This window comes from Colletotrichum karsti (assembly GCF_011947395.1).
Source record: "Colletotrichum karsti strain CkLH20 chromosome Unknown Scaffold1, whole genome shotgun sequence".
NCBI lineage: Eukaryota > Fungi > Ascomycota > Sordariomycetes > Glomerellales > Glomerellaceae > Colletotrichum > Colletotrichum karsti.
Genome location: NW_024065901.1, coordinates 296,618 through 315,367, shown reverse-complemented (window position 1 = coordinate 315,367; position 18,750 = coordinate 296,618). Strand labels below are relative to the sequence as shown.

The 18,750-nt window shown below is 55.3% G+C and overlaps 7 protein-coding genes across 7 annotated transcripts; 2 read left to right on the top strand and 5 right to left on the bottom strand.

Moving 5' to 3' along the window:
* Positions 1-299: 299 nt before the first annotated feature.
* CkaCkLH20_00063 (fasciclin domain-containing protein) lies at positions 300-1,683 on the bottom strand (the record flags this gene model as incomplete). Its single annotated transcript, XM_038882783.1, has 4 exons — positions 300-516; positions 582-728; positions 784-996; positions 1,052-1,683. 4 exons carry the CDS (start codon positions 1,681-1,683, stop codon positions 300-302), a joined length of 1,209 nt encoding a protein of 402 aa, XP_038751488.1.
* Positions 1,684-3,739: 2,056 nt separating this feature from the next.
* CkaCkLH20_00062 (collagen-like protein mcl1) lies at positions 3,740-4,540 on the top strand (the record flags this gene model as incomplete). The annotated part of the gene is made up of 1 exon (XM_038882782.1): positions 3,740-4,540. The coding sequence occupies one exon, from the start codon at positions 3,740-3,742 to the stop codon at positions 4,538-4,540; it is 801 nt and encodes a 266-aa protein (XP_038751487.1).
* A 550-nt stretch (positions 4,541-5,090) lies between these two features.
* CkaCkLH20_00061 (duf636 domain protein) lies at positions 5,091-5,703 on the bottom strand (the record flags this gene model as incomplete). Its single annotated transcript, XM_038882781.1, has 3 exons — positions 5,091-5,171; positions 5,277-5,485; positions 5,586-5,703. 3 exons carry the CDS (start codon positions 5,701-5,703, stop codon positions 5,091-5,093), a joined length of 408 nt encoding a protein of 135 aa, XP_038751486.1.
* Positions 5,704-8,272: 2,569 nt separating this feature from the next.
* On the bottom strand, positions 8,273-10,245 carry CkaCkLH20_00060 (uncharacterized protein; the record flags this gene model as incomplete). The annotated part of the gene is made up of 2 exons (XM_038882780.1): positions 8,273-9,610; positions 9,661-10,245. 2 exons carry the CDS (start codon positions 10,243-10,245, stop codon positions 8,273-8,275), a joined length of 1,923 nt encoding a protein of 640 aa, XP_038751485.1.
* A 1,258-nt stretch (positions 10,246-11,503) lies between these two features.
* Positions 11,504-12,136, top strand: CkaCkLH20_00059 (uncharacterized protein; the record flags this gene model as incomplete). The annotated part of the gene is made up of 2 exons (XM_038882779.1): positions 11,504-11,659; positions 11,831-12,136. The coding sequence occupies 2 exons, from the start codon at positions 11,504-11,506 to the stop codon at positions 12,134-12,136; spliced, it is 462 nt and encodes a 153-aa protein (XP_038751484.1).
* A 534-nt stretch (positions 12,137-12,670) lies between these two features.
* Positions 12,671-14,236, bottom strand: CkaCkLH20_00058 (uncharacterized protein; the record flags this gene model as incomplete). Its single annotated transcript, XM_038882778.1, has 1 exon — positions 12,671-14,236. The coding sequence occupies one exon, from the start codon at positions 14,234-14,236 to the stop codon at positions 12,671-12,673; it is 1,566 nt and encodes a 521-aa protein (XP_038751483.1).
* A 1,024-nt stretch (positions 14,237-15,260) lies between these two features.
* On the bottom strand, positions 15,261-15,497 carry CkaCkLH20_00057 (uncharacterized protein; the record flags this gene model as incomplete). Its single annotated transcript, XM_038882777.1, has 1 exon — positions 15,261-15,497. One exon carries the CDS (start codon positions 15,495-15,497, stop codon positions 15,261-15,263), a length of 237 nt encoding a protein of 78 aa, XP_038751482.1.
* Between the last annotated feature and the right edge of the window lie 3,253 nt (positions 15,498-18,750).

The following is an 18,750-nucleotide window of genomic DNA, read 5'->3' as shown; positions in this document are numbered from 1 at the left end:
AGCTTTTGGCCAAAGAACAGATAGCACAGGAATGAGAACCAAGTCTTCCTTATCAAAATTCAATAATGCGTCTCGTTTGACAGTGAATCATATATATCTTGCTGTTGCTCATCACGTACTTGATGTCCCAGGTGAACAAGCCGAAATCGGTTATGGCGATGTTTCCTCACCAGCAAGGTCATTCATGTATATCATTTCGCTCTAACGTGATCCATGTGATAAACATCGGCGCTATCGCCTCTTTGTACTCAAAGACCCTTCAGCTTGACGCAACAAGGCGGATATTCAGTTCCTCTGACTTAGATGAGCAATATGACCGCAGCAAATGCAATGACACCGGCCGCGTGAATGTTCCCAGCTAGAGTATTTCCCGAGTTGGGCGGCGTGCCGGTCGGACTCGGGCTGGAAGTACTCGAGGGCGACGAACCGGATGTCGAAGATGGCGAGGATGAGGTGTCCGGCTTCCCTTCGGCGGACATGACGCGGTCGAGGACATGAATGAGACCGTTGTTTGTCCTGGCAAGAGGAGAGTTGGTCAGTAAACCATGACCCTCTCAATACTCTGATGGGAATAGACTCACAAGACGTTTGGCTGGACGACCTTGGCGTCGTTGAACCAGATCTGGTTATCCTTGACCGTGACTCTCACGGTGACGTTGCCGAGGGACATGAACTCCTGGCCGTCGGTGAGGAAGTTGCTGTAGGCCACCTGAGGCAGGGTGTGGAAGCTTCATCTCGGGTTAGTGTGTGTGTGTGAGGATATCTCGGGGAGTATCGACTCACAGTAGAGCGTCGGTGAGCGCAGTCTGGTTCAAGTTCTTCTCCGGATTGCCGGCTGAATTGAAAGCCGCGGTGTTGGGTCCGAGACAGGTGACGTTGGGAGTTTTGTCCAGCTCCTGCCACAAGCTGACCTTGCGGAGAGCAGAGTCGAGGCCGGAGAGGGTGTCTGAAAGCTTCTTGATGGTCGCGGAGCACACGGTCGGCATTTCAAGAACTCTTTTTGCGGCTGTTAGTTCCGGAGATTTGAACATCGATGTGTTTATAAACTCACGTGTTGACGATTTGGAAGTAGCCGCCGTCCCATACTCCGTCAACCCCCGTGAGCTCGGCCGTCTGGCCCAGACCCGCCTGCAGACCCGCCTTTTCGTCTGTCGAGGCCGCCTGCCTCACCCTAAACTTGGAAGTGCCGGCTTCGGTCGACTTTGAGATGTAAAGCACCTGACCGGTGGCTTCGGCTCCGAACTGGCTGATCAGGGCGGGGCCGGGTCTCCGCAGGTTGTTCAAGCTGTCCGTGAGCTTCGTCGGGACTGTGAGGCCCCTGGAGGCGCTGAAGTTGGCAGATGTAAGGGCGGCATCGAGGGTGTGGTATTGGAAGACGCTCGTCAGCTTCTGTATGTGCAGTTGGGAGAGTTCGGTGGCGTTGTTCTGTTTCATGTAGGCAGACAGAGCCTCGTTGGTTGGGACCAGGACTGTTGCTCCCCGCTGGACGTTGGCATTGATGAGACCGGGTGCGCTCTTAAGGATCTGCTGGAAGCTTGAGAGATCCGTGTAGTTTGCTAGCGCATCAATGAGACTCTGGGTGGACACTTGGCGTTCCGCATGCTTCAGTTGAGGGAAGCCTCCCCATGCCGAGACGAATGGGGAGCTGGCGACAGCCAACAGTGAGATCTGGAGGAAGTGCATGGCTAGAGTTGAACACCAAGACTGACACGGGAGGCGATTGAAGACAGCTCTGGCGACGAACGGACAGATGGAAGGGACATGAACAGCTTAAAAGTTCTGACGGCCGCCATTAAGACGCCCGTCAGCCGCAACACTGGTCGCAGTTCAAAGCTGAGCTGTCGTGCAGATAGCTAGGCTCCCCGCGAACCCGACTGCTATTTCAGGTACGTGGTCTTCTCATTGTCAACAGGTATGACACCAAGCCAAGCGTAGTAAGATGCAAGGAAGCTAGGGCGAGCTTGAATGGTGTTACAGCAGGCGGCCAATGAATTGTATTGTCGGCACACAGCCACTTGGCTTGCGATGTTGTGGCCGAAAAACAGTCTCGGTATGAATGGCCAGCCTTGCTTATGGCTGAGAGAATATTTGCTCCCTATGCATTGCATATGTCCGTGTCTGCAGATGCTTCTCCAGCCGAAGCCAAGTCGACAGCGAAAAGAACAATTGGGGTGGGGGTGCGAAGCAGGCTCCGAGAGCTCAGAAGTAACTGTCTCAATCAGCGAGTGAGGCTGTCCGCAGATAAAAACAGTACGGAGGCGTCGAATCCGGTAGCTTTAGTCCAAACCATTCTCAACAGCCCGCAGGATGCGTTTGACTAGCTGCTCTTTGTTCGACTGCATTCTAGGCAGTATTCTGGGCGTTGCCACATTGAGGGGACGTGATCAGACTGCGGAGCCCGAAAAGAAGGTTGGCTTGTTCCGGGGCAGTCAGCCATCTTGAGCCCCGTCTATTTTTGTCCATCTCGACAACCAAGAGTCGGCGGGCGAGTTTTGCACGATGAACTCGAAGTTGGTATGTTGTTGAATGGTTGTGGGATGAGATCGGCGTAGCATCTTCCCCTTTGGGAGCGTTCGGGTAGGTTAACAGGCCAAACCATGCTTCGACAATCAAGCTTAATCAATGCTGGATGATGGCCAAACGCAAATCCGGGGTAAGGGAGGAACTTCCTCTGGCGTCGCCTTTGAGGTCTTGGTACAGGCTTCGTAGGATGGATGCCGTAAAGTCTGGGAATGGAGACAAGGGTGATGATGAGCAAACGATGTCTTGCTTGAAAGCAAAGAATGCGAATGATGCTGCAAACCCTGCCAAACCTAGCAGATCATTCAGTCAATCGTACAAGTCCAACGCGGTGGCACCTGAACTGGATTTCGGAGCCGATACTCAAGGGTTTCCGGGGAAAAGTCGTTTCAGTGAAAGCCCGACGGGAGTTGTACATCGAGTGGCCATCGGCAAGGAGCAGCCGGACAAAGGCACACACATTTGCTATCAACCTATCGATCCTGTCTCGTACCCTCAGTCCCTGCAGCACAAGAAAACATGTAAAATGCAAGAGGAAGCGGATAGTGGTTGCCTACAAATCGCAGGTCACACCGTCACTGTGACCCCTGCCAATTCTAGGCACCTTTAGGAAAGGCCTCCCCTGTTCCCCTCCGGATCAACTCGGTGCGAGATGCTTCCTCCTGCCGTCATTGGCCAATTTGTAAGGTAGGGTGTCGAGTCACTGATTTACCGTGCCGCACTGCTAATTTCGTCCGGGCGAGCAGGAAAACGACCAGCTTGCACTGCACTTCTCCATGACATTCCCAACCAACACATCTTGCCGTTGATAGCGCGCTTCTTGACGGAAATGACGGCAAAAACGAACCCAATGTGCCTGGCATTTGGTCAAAAGGGTCTAGTGTGTGACCAAAGGTCCAATTGCTGGACGGAGCACCCGCAACGCCTTCCCGTTTGGCCCAGGTGCTTGTATGCGGCCGTCCCTGCACCGATCCATGATGCTACACGAGGCCGGCCAGGTAGGTACGCAGTCTCGATAAGGTAGGCAGACGAGGGGAGGCACCATGCCTTAATCAATATTTCTTCCCTTGGCGTTGACTCTATCGTCGTCTGACATTTTCATCTTTCCCGTCCTCCCACTTTTCTGCTGTTCAATTCTTCTTCCATCGCAATTCCAATCCCCAACTGTTACCATCACGACTTAGACCAGCAAAGCCTTACAACACCACATCACATCAAAATGAAACAGACAACTATCTCCTCCGGCTTCTTCGGCCTCTCTGGCCTTGCCGTCCTACTTTCCACCCCGGCTCTGGCTTCCAGGGATTCCACACCCAATATGCTGGATGCTCGCCAGGACAAGCCTCCCTACCAAGACGTCGTTTGCAAGCCTGAGACCAACGGCCAGTTGCCCCCTTGCGTCCAGATCGAGAATATCGAGGTTGCCTGCGCTCCCAATGGCACTCAATCGATTTACTACGAGGCTCATGCCCAATGCATGTGCGGCGGCTCCTTCTTCGCCGAGAAGCTCGCCTGCGAACGCTGTCTGAACGTCCACGGACTACGCAGCGAGAGAGACCTGGCCTATTATAGTGGAATTCTGGCGTCGGCTTCCAACGCGCTCTGCACTGGCACACCCACTGCCGACTTCGCAAGCATCTACTCGTCCATCGCGATAGCTGCTACGCCCGTGACCACCGGGGGCACCGCTACGAGTGATCGTGCTGTCAGCAACACGGCCATCTCGCTTTACTACACTGCCAGTGGTCCTCAGGGTCCCGGAAGCATCACCGGAGCAGCTGCCAGCGCGACCAACACGGGTGGCAGTACCACAGCGGCTGCTACTACTACGGCCACTCGTTCCACTTCGAGTGACGACGATAGCTCCACGACCGCGGCGACTGTCGGTTCCGGCACGGCTTCTGGAAGCGCGGCTACTACTTCCAGCTCTGGAAGCGGTGCTATGCCTACCCTCGCTGCTGGTGGTCTCGTTGCTGGCGCCGCTGGCATTGCTGGCTTGGCCGTCTTTGCAGGCCTGTAAGGGGTGAGGGACGAAAATATCTTTGGGGGGGGGGGGCGTGTTCGGCATGTCAGGGTCGATGACGACTAACGAGAAAAGTCAGTTAATGTATGAAGGATAATGAATATTGCAAATGTGCTGAGATGTCCTTCTTTCCCGCATGTTGTCGCTAGTGATATGGTGAATTCTCGACCAAGATGCAAGTCCTCTGCGGTGTTGCTGCGAGCAAGCTTCAACTATGACTCAGCTCAACCAATGGAAAGGTAACGGTAACTTGGTAACTTTTTGAAAGAACTACTAGACAAGCTCCCTCCTGGGCCGCTTTTCACTATCTGGGGAGAGTAGTGACGGAACTGGGTCGACTTGGCTGGGGATCCGATTTCCATCATAGGTAACTCTCAAGGTTCTCACACCAACCCACTTCAAATCGGCACCAAACCTGGGGCTCCCCACTGACACCCATCCCGGTCAACTACATATAAAATCGAACCCAGGCCCATCATTGTAATGTTGGATTCCCTCGTCACAAACTTCAGTATGCCTTCTTCACGACGCTGAATGCACCCGACATTTACTGCGGCATGTGCTCGAAAGGCTTCGCCAACTTTTCTTGGCAGAAAGGCAGCTTGCCCACGGTCCAGATCTCGGTATCCTACGGATTCTATGTCAGCTACAAAGTCCGATTTACGTACGACACCTTGGCTCGCCGGAATTGACCCTTCGGAGCGGGCATGCAACATCACGCGGGGCAACTTACGGGCTTCAAGGTCTTCTTGATCTCTGAGTCGAGCGTGCCACCCTTGAGAGCAATGATTTCGGGAGCCGCATCGGGGTCGTGAGCGATGGGAGAGCCACACTCAGAGCAGAAGATGCGGTGAACATCCTTGCCCGAGGAACCCTTTCCAGCCCAGCTCTTGGTGGGACCATTGATGGTCAACTTGTCTTTGGGAACGACGACAACGAGAGCTATGCAAGGTCAGCGAGTGTTCAAGACGAGCCATGTTCCCATACCCAGTCGGTGGGACGGAATCAAGCATCGTTTTATACGACAAGGGGAACTACTCACAATAGGTTGAGCCGCTCTGGCGTTGGCAGTCGTCACAGTGGTCGTAGCCGACGACGAGGGGTTCGGCGTCAACCTTGTAGGTGACGGCCTTGCAGAGGCAGTGTCCAGAGAGAGGCATGTTGGCTAATGAGGTTCGTGCTGCACGAAAAAAGTATCTTTCGTCCTTTTTGGCTTCGAGAAGACTGATTCTAAGTTGTTGACAGACAATGCGGTGCAGCGAGCTTCGACACGGATAATGCTGCTAGACGACTACAGACGGGGACGGGCCCTTTTTGTTTCTTTCGACGGAGGAGGGGGCGGGGTATCTCTGATCTGATGTCGATGCAAGTTTTAGCTGGTGGCTTCCCGGCGCTACTTTGCGCGCTGACCTCTTTATGACGACGTCACTTACCGTATCGAGGTACCCTGGAAGCAAATCTGGTGGGCGGGGGGCCGGAACCGTGAACTGGAAGTTTCCGATGGAGGGCTGGCTGCGGACACGACTCAAGCTACCGGTATCAGGCAAAGACTTTGTTGCGAACTCCGTTTTGATTGTCTTGGAAGATGGAGCGAACGAGACAACACAATTGACGACAGGGAACGAGGACGTTCTTATATACTCGCTGACGGCCCTCCTCGAAGCTTCACGGACGTCCACCTTGTGCTCTTCGTGCCTACGCACCTGGTCCTAGACGGCGACCTCAATCTCGACATGACGGACGAAGTTTGATTTGGACAGGTTCGAGGACAGCTGAGGAGTAGGACCCACCTGATCCAAGAAACGTTTCTGTCAGCGCTGCAGGCGAGGGCGATCCTGGAACCCTGGCCTATCCCGTCAGTCGCCAGACAATCTATCCTTGCTCCCGATAGCTGGGCAAGCTAGGAGACAAGAATTGCGATTGCTCAGACAATCAGACACGCACGACAGATTGATTGGCTGCTAGTATTCCTGGGACATTGGAAGTATCCGACAGCAGAGCTACAGCCAGTCAGGCGAGGATAGCATGTTCATGTCTCGAACTCGAACAAACGACCCCGCGGAGGGGCACGGAAGGGCCAAGAGCAGAGGGAGATCAAACCGAACCTGGGTTTTGGAACCAACGGTGGTCAGCTCCGGCGATGAAGCTCTCAAGTCAGCTTCGCCATCCTTATTTGTCATTCGTTTCCCTTTTCCCCATATCTGGAATCGAAACTGGAACGAAATCCTCGTTTACTGTCAGCTGCGGTTTGCTGACAGCGCAGCGCGGGCGTTGAGCTTCTCGAAAGATTCACAGTTGGAGGCATTCTCGAATAACAGCCCCGCTCTCACGACCGGACGATTTGGAATTCGATGCGGGGCCCGCCTTAGCGCCGCTGCAGCTTCCCGGTGCCTTGAGCACACGCTGGAGTAGATTCCGGTAGCTCGACTCGACGACAGCAGGCCAAACTGAGCTCACTGCCTGCATCTTGGGGCAAGTGCAGCTGCAAGTGCTTTGCACATCTTCTCGAATGGAGTAACTGGAGCCACCAAAAGCGGTGGCAGGCGCCTCTGAGCAAGCTGCCTTCGGGGGCGTGTGACGTTACCCAAACCCAAGAAACCCCCACCTAAGCTCCAATTCTCGCGATGGAACCCCCCGGTCTCCCGGGAGTCGGGGAACCAGGCACGGCGGGGAAGCGGGCACCCGGGGCAGCTATTTCCACGGAGGCCAGCCGGACACGCCGCAACTCAATTCGGCACTGGCGGCAGGGCCCATTGTTGGATGACGGATACCCGTCAAATTGTCATCAGACAAACTTTGCATTTGACAAATTCTCTCGAACGATGACCGTGTGTTCAGACCGAACTATATCACGGTGAGTAAGCACATGGACATGACAGGGTGCAGGACTAGGAGCTGCTTGCGCCCAAAAAGGGTTTGCCTGGCCAGGAAAGGTACCTTGAACTACCTAAGTTGACCCCATCTAGGTGAGGGCGGCGCCATATGCAAATAATATGCAATTCAGCGTCACCGCCCCCTCGACGATCCAGTGAGAATCCCACCGTACATAAATCCGGCGAAGAGGATTGGTATTTCAAATACCGCCAGGACCAGACCCAACAAGAAACGCAAATCTATCTATTCAGAGGCCCACACAGTTGGGGCAAGCAAGTGCACCTCGCCCCCAATTGGCATCACCACGCAGATGCATGTACGGTGATCAGAGTCAGAGCTGCGCGCATCCTGATGCAGCGGATACATCAAGTAGAACGAACATGCGGGCGACCTGTCATCTTCTCGTGTCGTCGCCCGGCCTTATCAGAGAGAGAAACTTCCCCCAATGACGACGAGCCACGGAGACAACTCTGTGAATTTATTTCTCAGGCGCTCCAGACGCCGGGCGATGGCGGTCTGGCCCGTTCAGTCGCATGTTTGATCGCCGGCGGCACACATCAGGTCTGAGATCGACCCGTAGATGCCGCATGTTTCCCCCTCAATCCGCTGTTTCGGGCTGAGTACGTTCTGTCAAGTTGTCACGTCCCTCGATCGATTCTCTCGGCTTCCCGGATTGGTCTAGAATTTTGCTTGCTTTTTGTTTCTTGTGTGTTGTTTTGAGACTACGTGTACGGGCCAGGACCTCCTGTCTCTCTCTGAGGAGACATAATTCATCTACAGTCTACACTCGCAGATGCATCGCAGACGATACATGCGTGGCACTTACTGACCGACCAGGAACCGTTTTCCCCGGTTTCACGACCTCACGAGCAGGAGCGGGGCAACCGCAGACGAGAGAATCCAGGCGAACCCCGCGCGCAGGACAAAGTACTGCAGGTCCAGCAGCTCGATGATACCGAGCGCCAGTCGCTCGGCGAGAAAGGTCCGCAGGACGAGAGACCTGTACGCGCCGCGTCTGTTCGAGTCTTTGCTGCCGAGAACGAAGGCGTCCATGGGCGCGATTCGAAAGTCGCGGATGTCGACCTTTTGCACGTCCCGCCCGGCCTTGGGGGATGTCGTCGAATCGGACGAGCTCGAGGTGAGCGGCCGCTCGATCCGTTCCGGCCGCCGTCGCAGGGCGCGGATGGCTCTGAAGTAGAGAAAGTCCATCACGTTGGTGGTCCGCAGCGGGGGCGCGGGCTTCTTGAGGATGAGCTTGGGGAGGAGGTCGGGGCGCGAGATGTGGACGGTGCAGTTGTCCTGAAACTCGCAGCAGATGGCCTCGAGGTCATGGGCGTAGTGGACGAAGCGGGTGTAGAACGCCGGCGTGAGGACCTTGAACTCGATCTCCTCGACACGTTTGGGGAACTTTCGGGCTTGGGGCGAGAGCATCGTTTCGACGGGGGCCAAGTCGGCCTCGATACCGGAGGGGATGTACTTGACCGAGATGGCGGCTGACGACTGGTCGACCAGGTGGCGCAGGTAGTCCCGGAAGAACGGTTCGAGGCCCCGCTCCGCCGCGTCGGCGCGTCGGCCTATGCTCTCTTTCAGAGGCTCCGGGCGGTACCACACGTGGAGCTTGCGGCGGAAGAAGAGGGCGGCGGCCTGCTGGACGATGCGGGGGAAGGTCACGAAGCCGACCCACCACCAGCTGCATAAGAAGGTGAATCTCTGGAAGAGGGACATGGTGCCCGGGTCGACGGCCGGCGCCGAGGAGAACAGGCGGGCGACGAGCTTGGGGTGGTCCTTGGACGAGTTTAGGGTTATGGTTGTGTCGAGGTTGGGCAGGCCGTGGGGCCCGCTGCTGAAGAAGTCGACTGATGAGAGGGAGTATGAGCCTTTGCGGGAGTTGAAGGGAGAGACGTGGAAATCTTTGGGCCACTGTTTTGTCATCCTCTTGGCTGAGGCCATAACGGATTCGTCAGTTGATGTGTCCGCCGCGCTTCCCTTGACGCGCTGGTCTGATGGGATGTCATCGGAGGTGAGGAAATACATTCGCCTCTCATCGAAGGTGTTGTTGACCTCGAGGATCATAGCCGTGAGCTCCTTGTCTTTGGAATAGAGGTACCAAAAGGACACCGGGTTGAAGCTGTAGCCAAGGAACCTAGCTGCCGTGACGAGGTAGGCGGTGGGATATTGTGCTGGATCAGCGCCCTGGATCATGTTAGTTATTCAATATTTACGTGAGTTTTTCTCCAGCTTACCTGAGACCTCAGATACGCGTCCAGCTTGCCCCTCAACCCCAGATGCCCATTGCCCCTATCGAGATAATCCGCCGGATCGACGTCAAACCAGCCCTTCCTCGGCGACGGCACGAGCGAGAGCAGAGACATCCACCCGCGCCTCTCGACCCCGCTCGAGACCATGCCGGCGTAGTTCCCCGTCCAGCCGACCGGGATACCGACGACGAGGTACGAGTACGCGAACCCGTGCTTCTCCGGGAACGTCCTCCGGTGGGTCGTCTTGGCGGGGATCAGCAGCGGCTTCACGGGCGTCGTCTTGAACTCCTGCTTGTCTTTCTCGTCCTCGTCGTCCAGCAGCGTCCCGACGAAGCGCATCCCCTCCAGGACCAAAAGCCCGAGCGCGAAGCCGGGGAGCGTGAAGAGGACGGGACGGAGGGCTTCGGGGTCGACGTACGACCGGACGAGGTCGGCGACGGCGTGCTTGTTTTGCCATGCCGAGAAGACGAGGATGAGGACCGTGTCGAGCCAGCCGCCGAAGAGGGCGAAGTAACCGAGGCCGGCGAGCAGGGCGAACGGCCGGAGGGGTGCCGGGTCGGGAGACGGCATGTTTTCTTTTCTTCTTTGGTTTTTGGTGATGATTCGCGGAGGACACGGCGCGGAACGGGGGGGACGCACGTGGTGGTTGAGGCCGGGGGCCGGAGGCGATGATCCCGCCGCTGTGTGATACCCGAGTTACCGGCTTCTTCTTCTATGTCTAGATAAGAGCGCTCGACGGCGCTTTGGGATGAATTTCAAGATGAGAGGAAGTTCATGGTTTTCACTGCGGTGATGGTTTTGATGGTTTATGTAAAGCAAACGACCGAGTTCATCAAGCTTGACATCGTTAGGCAGTGGAGTTTTGAGGGAGCTTGTCGCCAGATTTCGGGGGCCCCTGGCTCGGTGGTGGAGGAGGGCGGGCGGGTTCACTGCAGTGGTGGGTCGATTGAGCGCGGTCGATGAGATCAAGACATTTGGAGTGTGAGAGTGAGAGTCCGACCGCCTTAGTCAGCGATGGGACCGACCTGGGTTGATACAATTGTTAGAGCATCTTGGACGGGAGGCTGGCTAGGGTGATTATGAGCCAGCTGGTCAATTGCTTCTGTGCTAAGAATATGATGACAGAATACAGGAGATTAGACATAGTAGAACACACGAGAAGTGTTGGCGTTCATATTGTAATGACAAAGAAGAAGAGGGTTGTATGTGACACAGCAGGGCAAAGCAAACTCCGATGTCAGCGGTGAGGACTCACTCACCACACCAGGAGGCCGCTTTCGGATTTTAGCTGGCTTATCCGACGGGACGGGGCACCTCTGCGGCCAGGCCTCAAGCCGCAGCGCTCTCCCCGTGTGGCGCAGTCGTCAGCGCGAGAAATAGCCTCACCTCAGCACCGGGCCTCAAGCAGCCTTGCCAACCGGGACGCTCACCCCGCCAAATTCTGCTGCCTCTGGCGCGGGCACTTGCGTACCTACTGCGTATGCAGGGATGCCAGCCCCTCGCTCCTCCGCCGGTTGACTCAGGTCCACCGATTTTTGCCATCCATCCCCGTCCATCGTCTTCCACCACCATATTTATTCCGGTCCCATTGTCCACACACCCGCCATCCGAAGCCAGCACCTGAACCATTCCCAAAAAACTGACGCAACCAAAAAATCAAAGGGTCCTTTTTCTCTTTCTACCTTACCTACTACCTAACAACACCAACAACAACACAACACCAACCAAAACAGAAGAGAACAACCAAACACCTGTTCTTTTCTCAACCCGACGATAAGCAAACCAGTCACACCCCACGCACACACGACACACATACACAACCGCCACAATGGATGATTGGGACAACGTCACCAAGATCGGCTCCAAGGCCCGCAACGGAGCATCGCAGAGGGAGACGGTCATCAAGGGAAAGAGCGCTCTCAATGCCGCCCAGCGCAGTGGTTCCGTCATTGGCACTGAGAAGAAGTTCGCCGCTGGCAATGCTGTACGTTTTTGTCCCTCGTCCAGCACTTGACATCATGAACAAACCCGCCCCTCTGCCAATCTCCACTCTTTATGATGGCATCCCTCTCCCTCTTCCTTTGGCTTCGCTAAAGCAGCTCCCTGCCATATCTGGCTTCAAACGAAACCGAATGCTGACTCTCCCCCCCTCCAGTCCTCCAGACCCGGCGTCGAGGGTCAGCGCCTGACCAAGGTCGACCGCTCCGACGACATCATCAAGCCCAACACCATCGGCAAGGAGGTCGGCGACGCCATCTCCCAGACGCGCCAGAAGATGGAGCCCAAGATGACCCAGAAGGACCTCGCCACCAAGTGCAACACCACCCAGACCGTCGTCGCCGAGTTCGAGCGCGGCACCGCCGCCCCCGACCAGAAGGTCCTCGCCGCCATGGAGCGCGTCCTCAACGTCAAGCTGAGGGGCAACGACATCGGCGCCCCTCGTTTCGCCAAGAAGAAGTAAGCTGCTCGCCCCAGACGGCGTTGGGCTTTCTTTTTTTTTACTCTTGGGGGGGAACAATGGGGGTGAGAGACGATGTGAGGATGGCGGTGGGATATCGCGCAGGCGAACTAGAGCGAGAATCGCTTTGCGTAGTATGTCTCTTCCCCGCGTGCGAGAGGAGGAGTCTGGTCTTTGGAAGGCGGAAAAGAGATTGGTCTTTTTTCTCTCTGGCCCGCGGCTGGGTTGCATAGCATGAAACGAGACTGGAATAAATGTCTTGAGGCTGGCTCTTTATGAAGGTTACGGTTCCTAGACGTTTTTACAGCACAATAGATGAGTTGGCTCTCGAAGCTGACGATTACACTTTTTCAATTATTCGTTCGTAGTCTATGTATCGTGACTCGCATTTCATTTCAAACAAGGAGGCCATCGCCACCCTGCAACCCCAACAACTTGCGCCGACGTGGTATCTTCCAAACTCCTTATGCAAAAACACGCTATGCAATGCATCTCCAGTCAAAACCCGACATCCTCCAACAAAATGTGTATCTCCATCTATGAAAGCCTCTTCACCCTCGCCGCGAGCTCAGCTTCGTACGGCTTGCGTCGAGTTTGGATCACGACGTGTTGCTTGCCGCTGACGCTGGCAATCTTCAACCACTCCGGCGCGATCTCGTTCGCCAGAATCTGCACCGCCTCGACCCCCTCCTCCACGGGCATGGGCACCCGCACCGATTCCTTGAGCTTCTGCTGCAGAACGGGCATGGTGAAGGACATGACCGGCTGCCCGGCCGCGTTCGACGAAGCGACGAGCATGGAGATGATGGCAGCGATGTCGCCGATGCGGTGCAGAGCGCGCTTCCTCGCCATCTCGGGGCCGCTCGGGAGCTCGATCTGGGAGTTGGCAATCTCCTTGGCCCTCAGCCTGTCGAGGAGGCTCATCTTGGCGCCGGCGGGGTTGGACGCCTGGGCCTTTGCGGCCTGGGCTTTCGCCTCCTGCTCTTGCTTTTTGATGACGATGCCGTTCTTGAGCTCGGTCAGGACGCGCTGTCCCTTGGCCAGGGCCGGGTTCTGCTTGAAGATGCTGTGGCGGACGGTGATCTCGGACTTGGGCAGGTCGTTGAAGCTGAGGTTCTCAAAGCAGACGTCGAGGTCCGTCATCTCGTTGGTGGCACGCTCGGCGCAGAGAATGTGGAGGTTCTCCTCGAACTGCTGGCACAGCTTCTGCTCGTCGATGCGGCGAGACGTCGTGTCGGAGGCCATTTCCAGGCAGAGCTTGCCGCGGCCGTAGTCGGTGACGATAAAGGGGGAGCCGAGCATCTCCTGCTCCCGGCCGGCGGGCTTCAGGTCTTGGATGGCGATGCATCTGCGGATGTCGTCGGTGGTGACCTTCCTCTTGCCCCATGTCCGTGAGACGTGGGGAGTGACGGCGCTGATATCGAGGGGCGCGTGGCTGTTCTGGTGTGTGATTTGGAGAGAGACGGTCTTCAGGATGGCTCGTTGCAGGTCCAGGAGCTCCAGCAACTCGGCTGGTAGTTGTTTTGTTGCCGGTTCCTCGTCGACTGTCGGCACGCCTGATGTGTTGCGTCTCTTCGACTTTGTGACCTTCGCGTTGGCTTTCCGTGTCTCTGTCTTTGCGTGAGAGATAATGGTTGACTTGCGAGACTTGCGGTGGGTCTCAATAACTGTAGGTGTTGTGTTCTTGGGGGAGGTGGTGGTAGTGACGGGAGAGCTGAGATCCTTCTTGACGGGGGCGGGCTCGTCCTTCGAGTCATCCTTGGAGATGCGTTGGCGCTTCAGAGAGACGGGCAGGGGAGCCGTGGTCCTGGTTTTCTTGACGGGAGAGTTGTTGTCTTCGACCGAGTCCGACTTGCGCTTCCTGGAAGAGGGTGTCGCGACGGGAGTAGGAAGGGGCTTGCTGAGAGAGTCCTCAGCCGTGATCGAGATCTCCGTCGTCGAGATCTTTCGAGATTTGGGCAGCTCAATGAAGAAGGCCTTCTTCGCGGCGTCGTCCACGGGAAGGACCTGTGCCTTGGATACACGTGTGTACTTGCTGATGAGGTTGGAAGCCGGAGGCGCGGCGGCAGGCTTGACCTGTCGACGAGAAGCTGCGCGAGCCATTGCGTCTGGAAGCGCAGCTGCGAGTGTGTCGAGAGATGTGTGAGTGTAAGTTGGGAAGGTGAGAATCGGTTCAGAGTGCTGTCAATGGTGTTTGGAAGGCGTGGACCGGGTTTGAAGATTGGCAAGTACGGTGATTGTTCTCGATTAGGGAAGAGGAGGTTGGAACGTTGGTGTGTTAACCGGGAAGCCACGACGAAATGTGAAGAGGTTTTGTATATTGGGAAGGGGAGTGGGGAGCTGTTGAAATTGATGGACCGAAGCGAAGGTACGCGACGGGCCAGGGCCCATGGACGCGACTTACGCGTTTTGGCAGCTTTTCTCACGAGAGAAGTCGCGTTAAGTGGTGGGGCGCCGGTGTTAGTGGTCCGTGCTCCCGCGACGGGTCCCAACTTCCCGGCGGCCTGGCAACAGACCAACTCGGCGAAGGAAAGGGGCTTGAGGAAAAAAGAAGGGGAAAAAAAAAAGGATTGAAGCTTCTCCTTGGCATTGTTCTTACCATGAGGTGGATGCCGCAATCCATTTTCGGATGTCATCATCGAGGCATCGCTTGCCTGTCCCTGCGCGCCTCGGATCTGTGTTCAAAACCTGGGGATAAAGCTGTTCCCGGCCTTTTGGACAAATCTTGGATGCCATTCAGAGGCCGAAGGGCCATTGAATGAGTCAATATCCCAGATTACACTCAAACACCAGGTTGGTTCAAACAAGCTAGACTTATAAAAGTCGGTTATTAACGTCAGTCTTAAGACGACATTTCTCGATACACGAGAGTACAAGAAGGCAATGACTCCCGTCGTTCCCAGCTAACACCGTTTTGTGCCCTCAGGCAGACCAAGAAACCCCAAATGCCATGTTAGCCCTGCTTTTATGTGACCCCTGCTTCCAATTCGAATGACTTTTCCCGCACCCTGTTCGCCCGAGACTCCTGTGATCGTCCATATGCTAATTTAAACTCTGCAGCCGGTTCTGTGTCGAACAGAGACCTGGTGTTGTTGAACCGTGTGGCCTAAGCCGATGTGTACGATGTCTAATGACGGATCGATGATTGCCAGTGCTCGGCGGCAAAGGAGACGGGGCTCGGTGGCGGAGGTGCCGGGACGCTGTAGTCCTGCTCTTGGATGATGTGGACGGGCGTCGCCGGGCGATGGGTGGTAGAGGTGAGAGTGGCATTAAGGCTGGCGAAGAGATCTTGGCCTGTCATGAGGCGGAGATTCCTCCGCTGGGGAGGGATGGGGAGTGGTGATGCGATCTGGCTGGCGGGCATTTTGTCGGAGTGAAGTTGAATAGCTATTAACAAGCTGGCTTAAACGGTGTTCTTGGTTGATGCTCGGTTCGGATCCGCGTATTGGAGAGGGGCCAAGATGGAGAAATCCGGGGTATGAACAGGTCTTGATGACTTGTTTAATAGGTAGGCTTGGAGAAGGTGATTGTTTGTGCCAAAGTAATCCACAGAGTGGCTGCTGTTTGATCTTGATACGAGGTTTGTTCTGTGAAGAGATGGAGTGTGCCAGGTCCGGACGGAAGTGCAGACGGCGGAATATTTAAGCTGGGTGGCCTGGAGCTGAATGGGCTGACCGAGCAGAGAGACCAGAGGAGAGAGTACGGGTGTTTGTGCGCGATCCGTAACAGAGATTTCACAATTCCTTTCCTTGTATCGTCGGCCCCAGGGCTGGGCAAGTCGGTGCGCAAACACGGCAAGGGTTGCGGAATGCTGCTTGGGCAAAAGACCCAACCGAATGGTCCAGAGCGAATCGAGACACCGCGGGTAAGGATGCAGTAGCCGGGAGAGAATCCAACGGAAGGCGTGGGGAAGAGAGTCAGGGGTTGAGAGGATGAAGAAAGGGAGATGGACGGGGCGGCGAGCACGACTGGGGGAGGAAAGAAGACGTGGAGGGTCAGAGACAGTGAGGTACGGATAGGTCCAAGGAAGGCAAACGGGAGGCAAGGCAAGGCAATGCGGGAGGCAAAGGCAGATGAAGAGTGCGGAGCTGGCACGCTGAGGCTTGCGATGTGCAATGTCGCAATTTAATAGCAATGGGAGTCCAAGAGGAATAATGTGCGAGTATGCTTTTGGCTGGAGCTGACTGACGAATGCGCAAAACGTTGTCTCAGTGGAATTGGCCGGACTTATTTATGATTATGAGCTTACGGATACCATCTGATCTGATGTACTCCGTACCTGCAGTACATTGATACTTGAGTCTTGATGTACCTATCTACCTTACTTGAGAAATGGCTCGGTGTCCGCAACCTTCTCCGGATAAGCCAGACCCCAAGCTTCATGTCGTGCCGCGTTATGTTTTCCTTTTGCTTTTCTTCCCCTTTCTACGGTGTTGATGTCGTGTTGTGTTGGCTAGCCCCAAACAAGGTCACAGAAGATCCCCGGCTTTGACGGGGGAAAATAGAAGGGAGGAATGTTCCATGACAGCTGGGGTTCGATGGTGGATATGTTCCTGGACCGGGGTCAGGGCAGTTCGCCCCTTTCAAAGCTCTCGGAGAGGGGCCGGATGGGCTGACCGTTCGGGCGTTCGGTGTAAGAGGGAGTTGGGGGAAAATGGGGGCAATTTACCTGGCGATACAAGGTCGAACAATGGAAGTCAAAGTGGTGGAATTTGCGAAGCGCATCTCGTATAATGCCTCCTGGGATGGTCATCTCTAGGCTGTATTCCCGGAGTATCTTGGTTGGACATGGAGAGTAGTCTGTACGAATCTATCCTGCGAATCCTGCCGGCGGGTAATGTGATGGCCGGTACCAAACATGACAGGCGAGCAAGTCGGGGATGTAGAAAAGAATTCCGTGGCCCCAAGCAGTGAGAGGCCTTCCCTCCTTTACCGCCAGTTGGCTTGGATCATCCAAGTGGTCGCGTATTTTCTCTCTTGTCACCTTACGACGCAGTGATAAGCAGTGGTAAGGTAGGCATCATTGCTTATGCCGACCCGAAAATAATCCCACGGCAGCCTGGACCTTGTTTTTGGGGTTGTTGCGAGCCAAACGGAATGAGAGGATGAAAAAGTAAGGCGCAAGAGGATACTCCATCAACACACAAGGTCGTCCCATCCGCCGGAATTCGGAACATGTACCGACTTCCCAGGTCCCATCCTTGGAAACGCACGACTACTGCCTGCCTACTACCACCGTACAAGTTCAGCTCTGCCGTGTTATGCAAGAGCTGTCAGGTTGTGAGGCAGCAGTATCGAGATCGAGTCCCCAAAACCAATGGCTTGCATCTTGCAGCCATTCATTCCATCTCATCTGAGATGGCGCCGGCGGGCTGTCCAACTAAACCTTCTTGTGCTCTCAAATTCCAGAATGGACTGGGGGATCAGCGACATTATCTCCAGACCAGCAGAGAACGGCAAGACCAGAATCGAGCTAGTTTCAGCTTACCCCTGTCTGATTGCAGAAGCGACAGGGCACAATCAGGAACCGGCAGAAAGAGAATGAAAAAAATGAAAATGAAAAATCCTCCAATTATCATATCATGCTCGTCATTGCGATCATGACTGGGTATCAGACTGAGCTCTTCCAGTCCGTCGTCATTGTGAACCGTCACTGCCCGGCGTCTGATCACCAGTCTAATTAGTGACTTCCAGCACGGGCATGCGCCAGCCTATTGTGCTGGTCATGGTGCATAGAGTTGCCGCGTCTGTTGTTAGAAGCTCTCGTCCGTGGGACGGAACCTCAGGAAAGGGAAGAAATTTTTTTGAGAAAGGAACTTCCCTCGATGAGCTCCACTGACAGTTATGCAAGGGGAATGTGGGGTTTGGGTTTGAGGTGGGTACCTGACTTTTACAGTTTGCGGAGAAGACACTACCGCCAGTGCAGTCGAAGTAACCCCAAACCCCAAACTGTGAAGTTGCTACACACTCTTCATGTACATTCCAACTCTGGGGAAACTCGACTCCCCTCCACGTCGCTCCTTTCCTCCCGTCTTCCACCGCTTGCTCCTTCCTTCATCCTACATGCCTGCCTGGAGGCGAACTTGCTGACCCCCATCATGACAGCTGGCCAGCTGAGACAAGGGCTGATTACCAGGCATTCTTCTCTCGAGTCAACAAGAGGCTGATCAAGAGAGGAGGCCCTCACAACCCCAGAGCAAGAGCACAACGTGGCGTTCTCTCACTTACACGTCTTCGCCAGCCTCACCTCGCTCACACTGGCAATCAAGTCATCGCCAGCAAGCCCTTGTCGTACAATCGGGTCATCTTAACCTTGCTCCAACCACAACCCGCACCATCGCTTGAACCTGCTTCTCCTGTTCTGACTCGTTCACACAAATTCAACAGACCACGAATACTCTGCCTCACCGTACGGATACGTCGCGCCACGTTTGTCGTGTCGGCTTGTGGTCCCAAAATATTCGAGGCGTTTCTATTGTGTCCGAGACAAGGATATACCCATCCATTCAAACTGCTTTTCTTGATTGCAGGCCCAGGCTGCTAGCGTGTTGCCGCCGTCCATGCTTGGACAATTTTCAGCAAACATCGAGACCTCATTTTATCACCATGCCAGCACC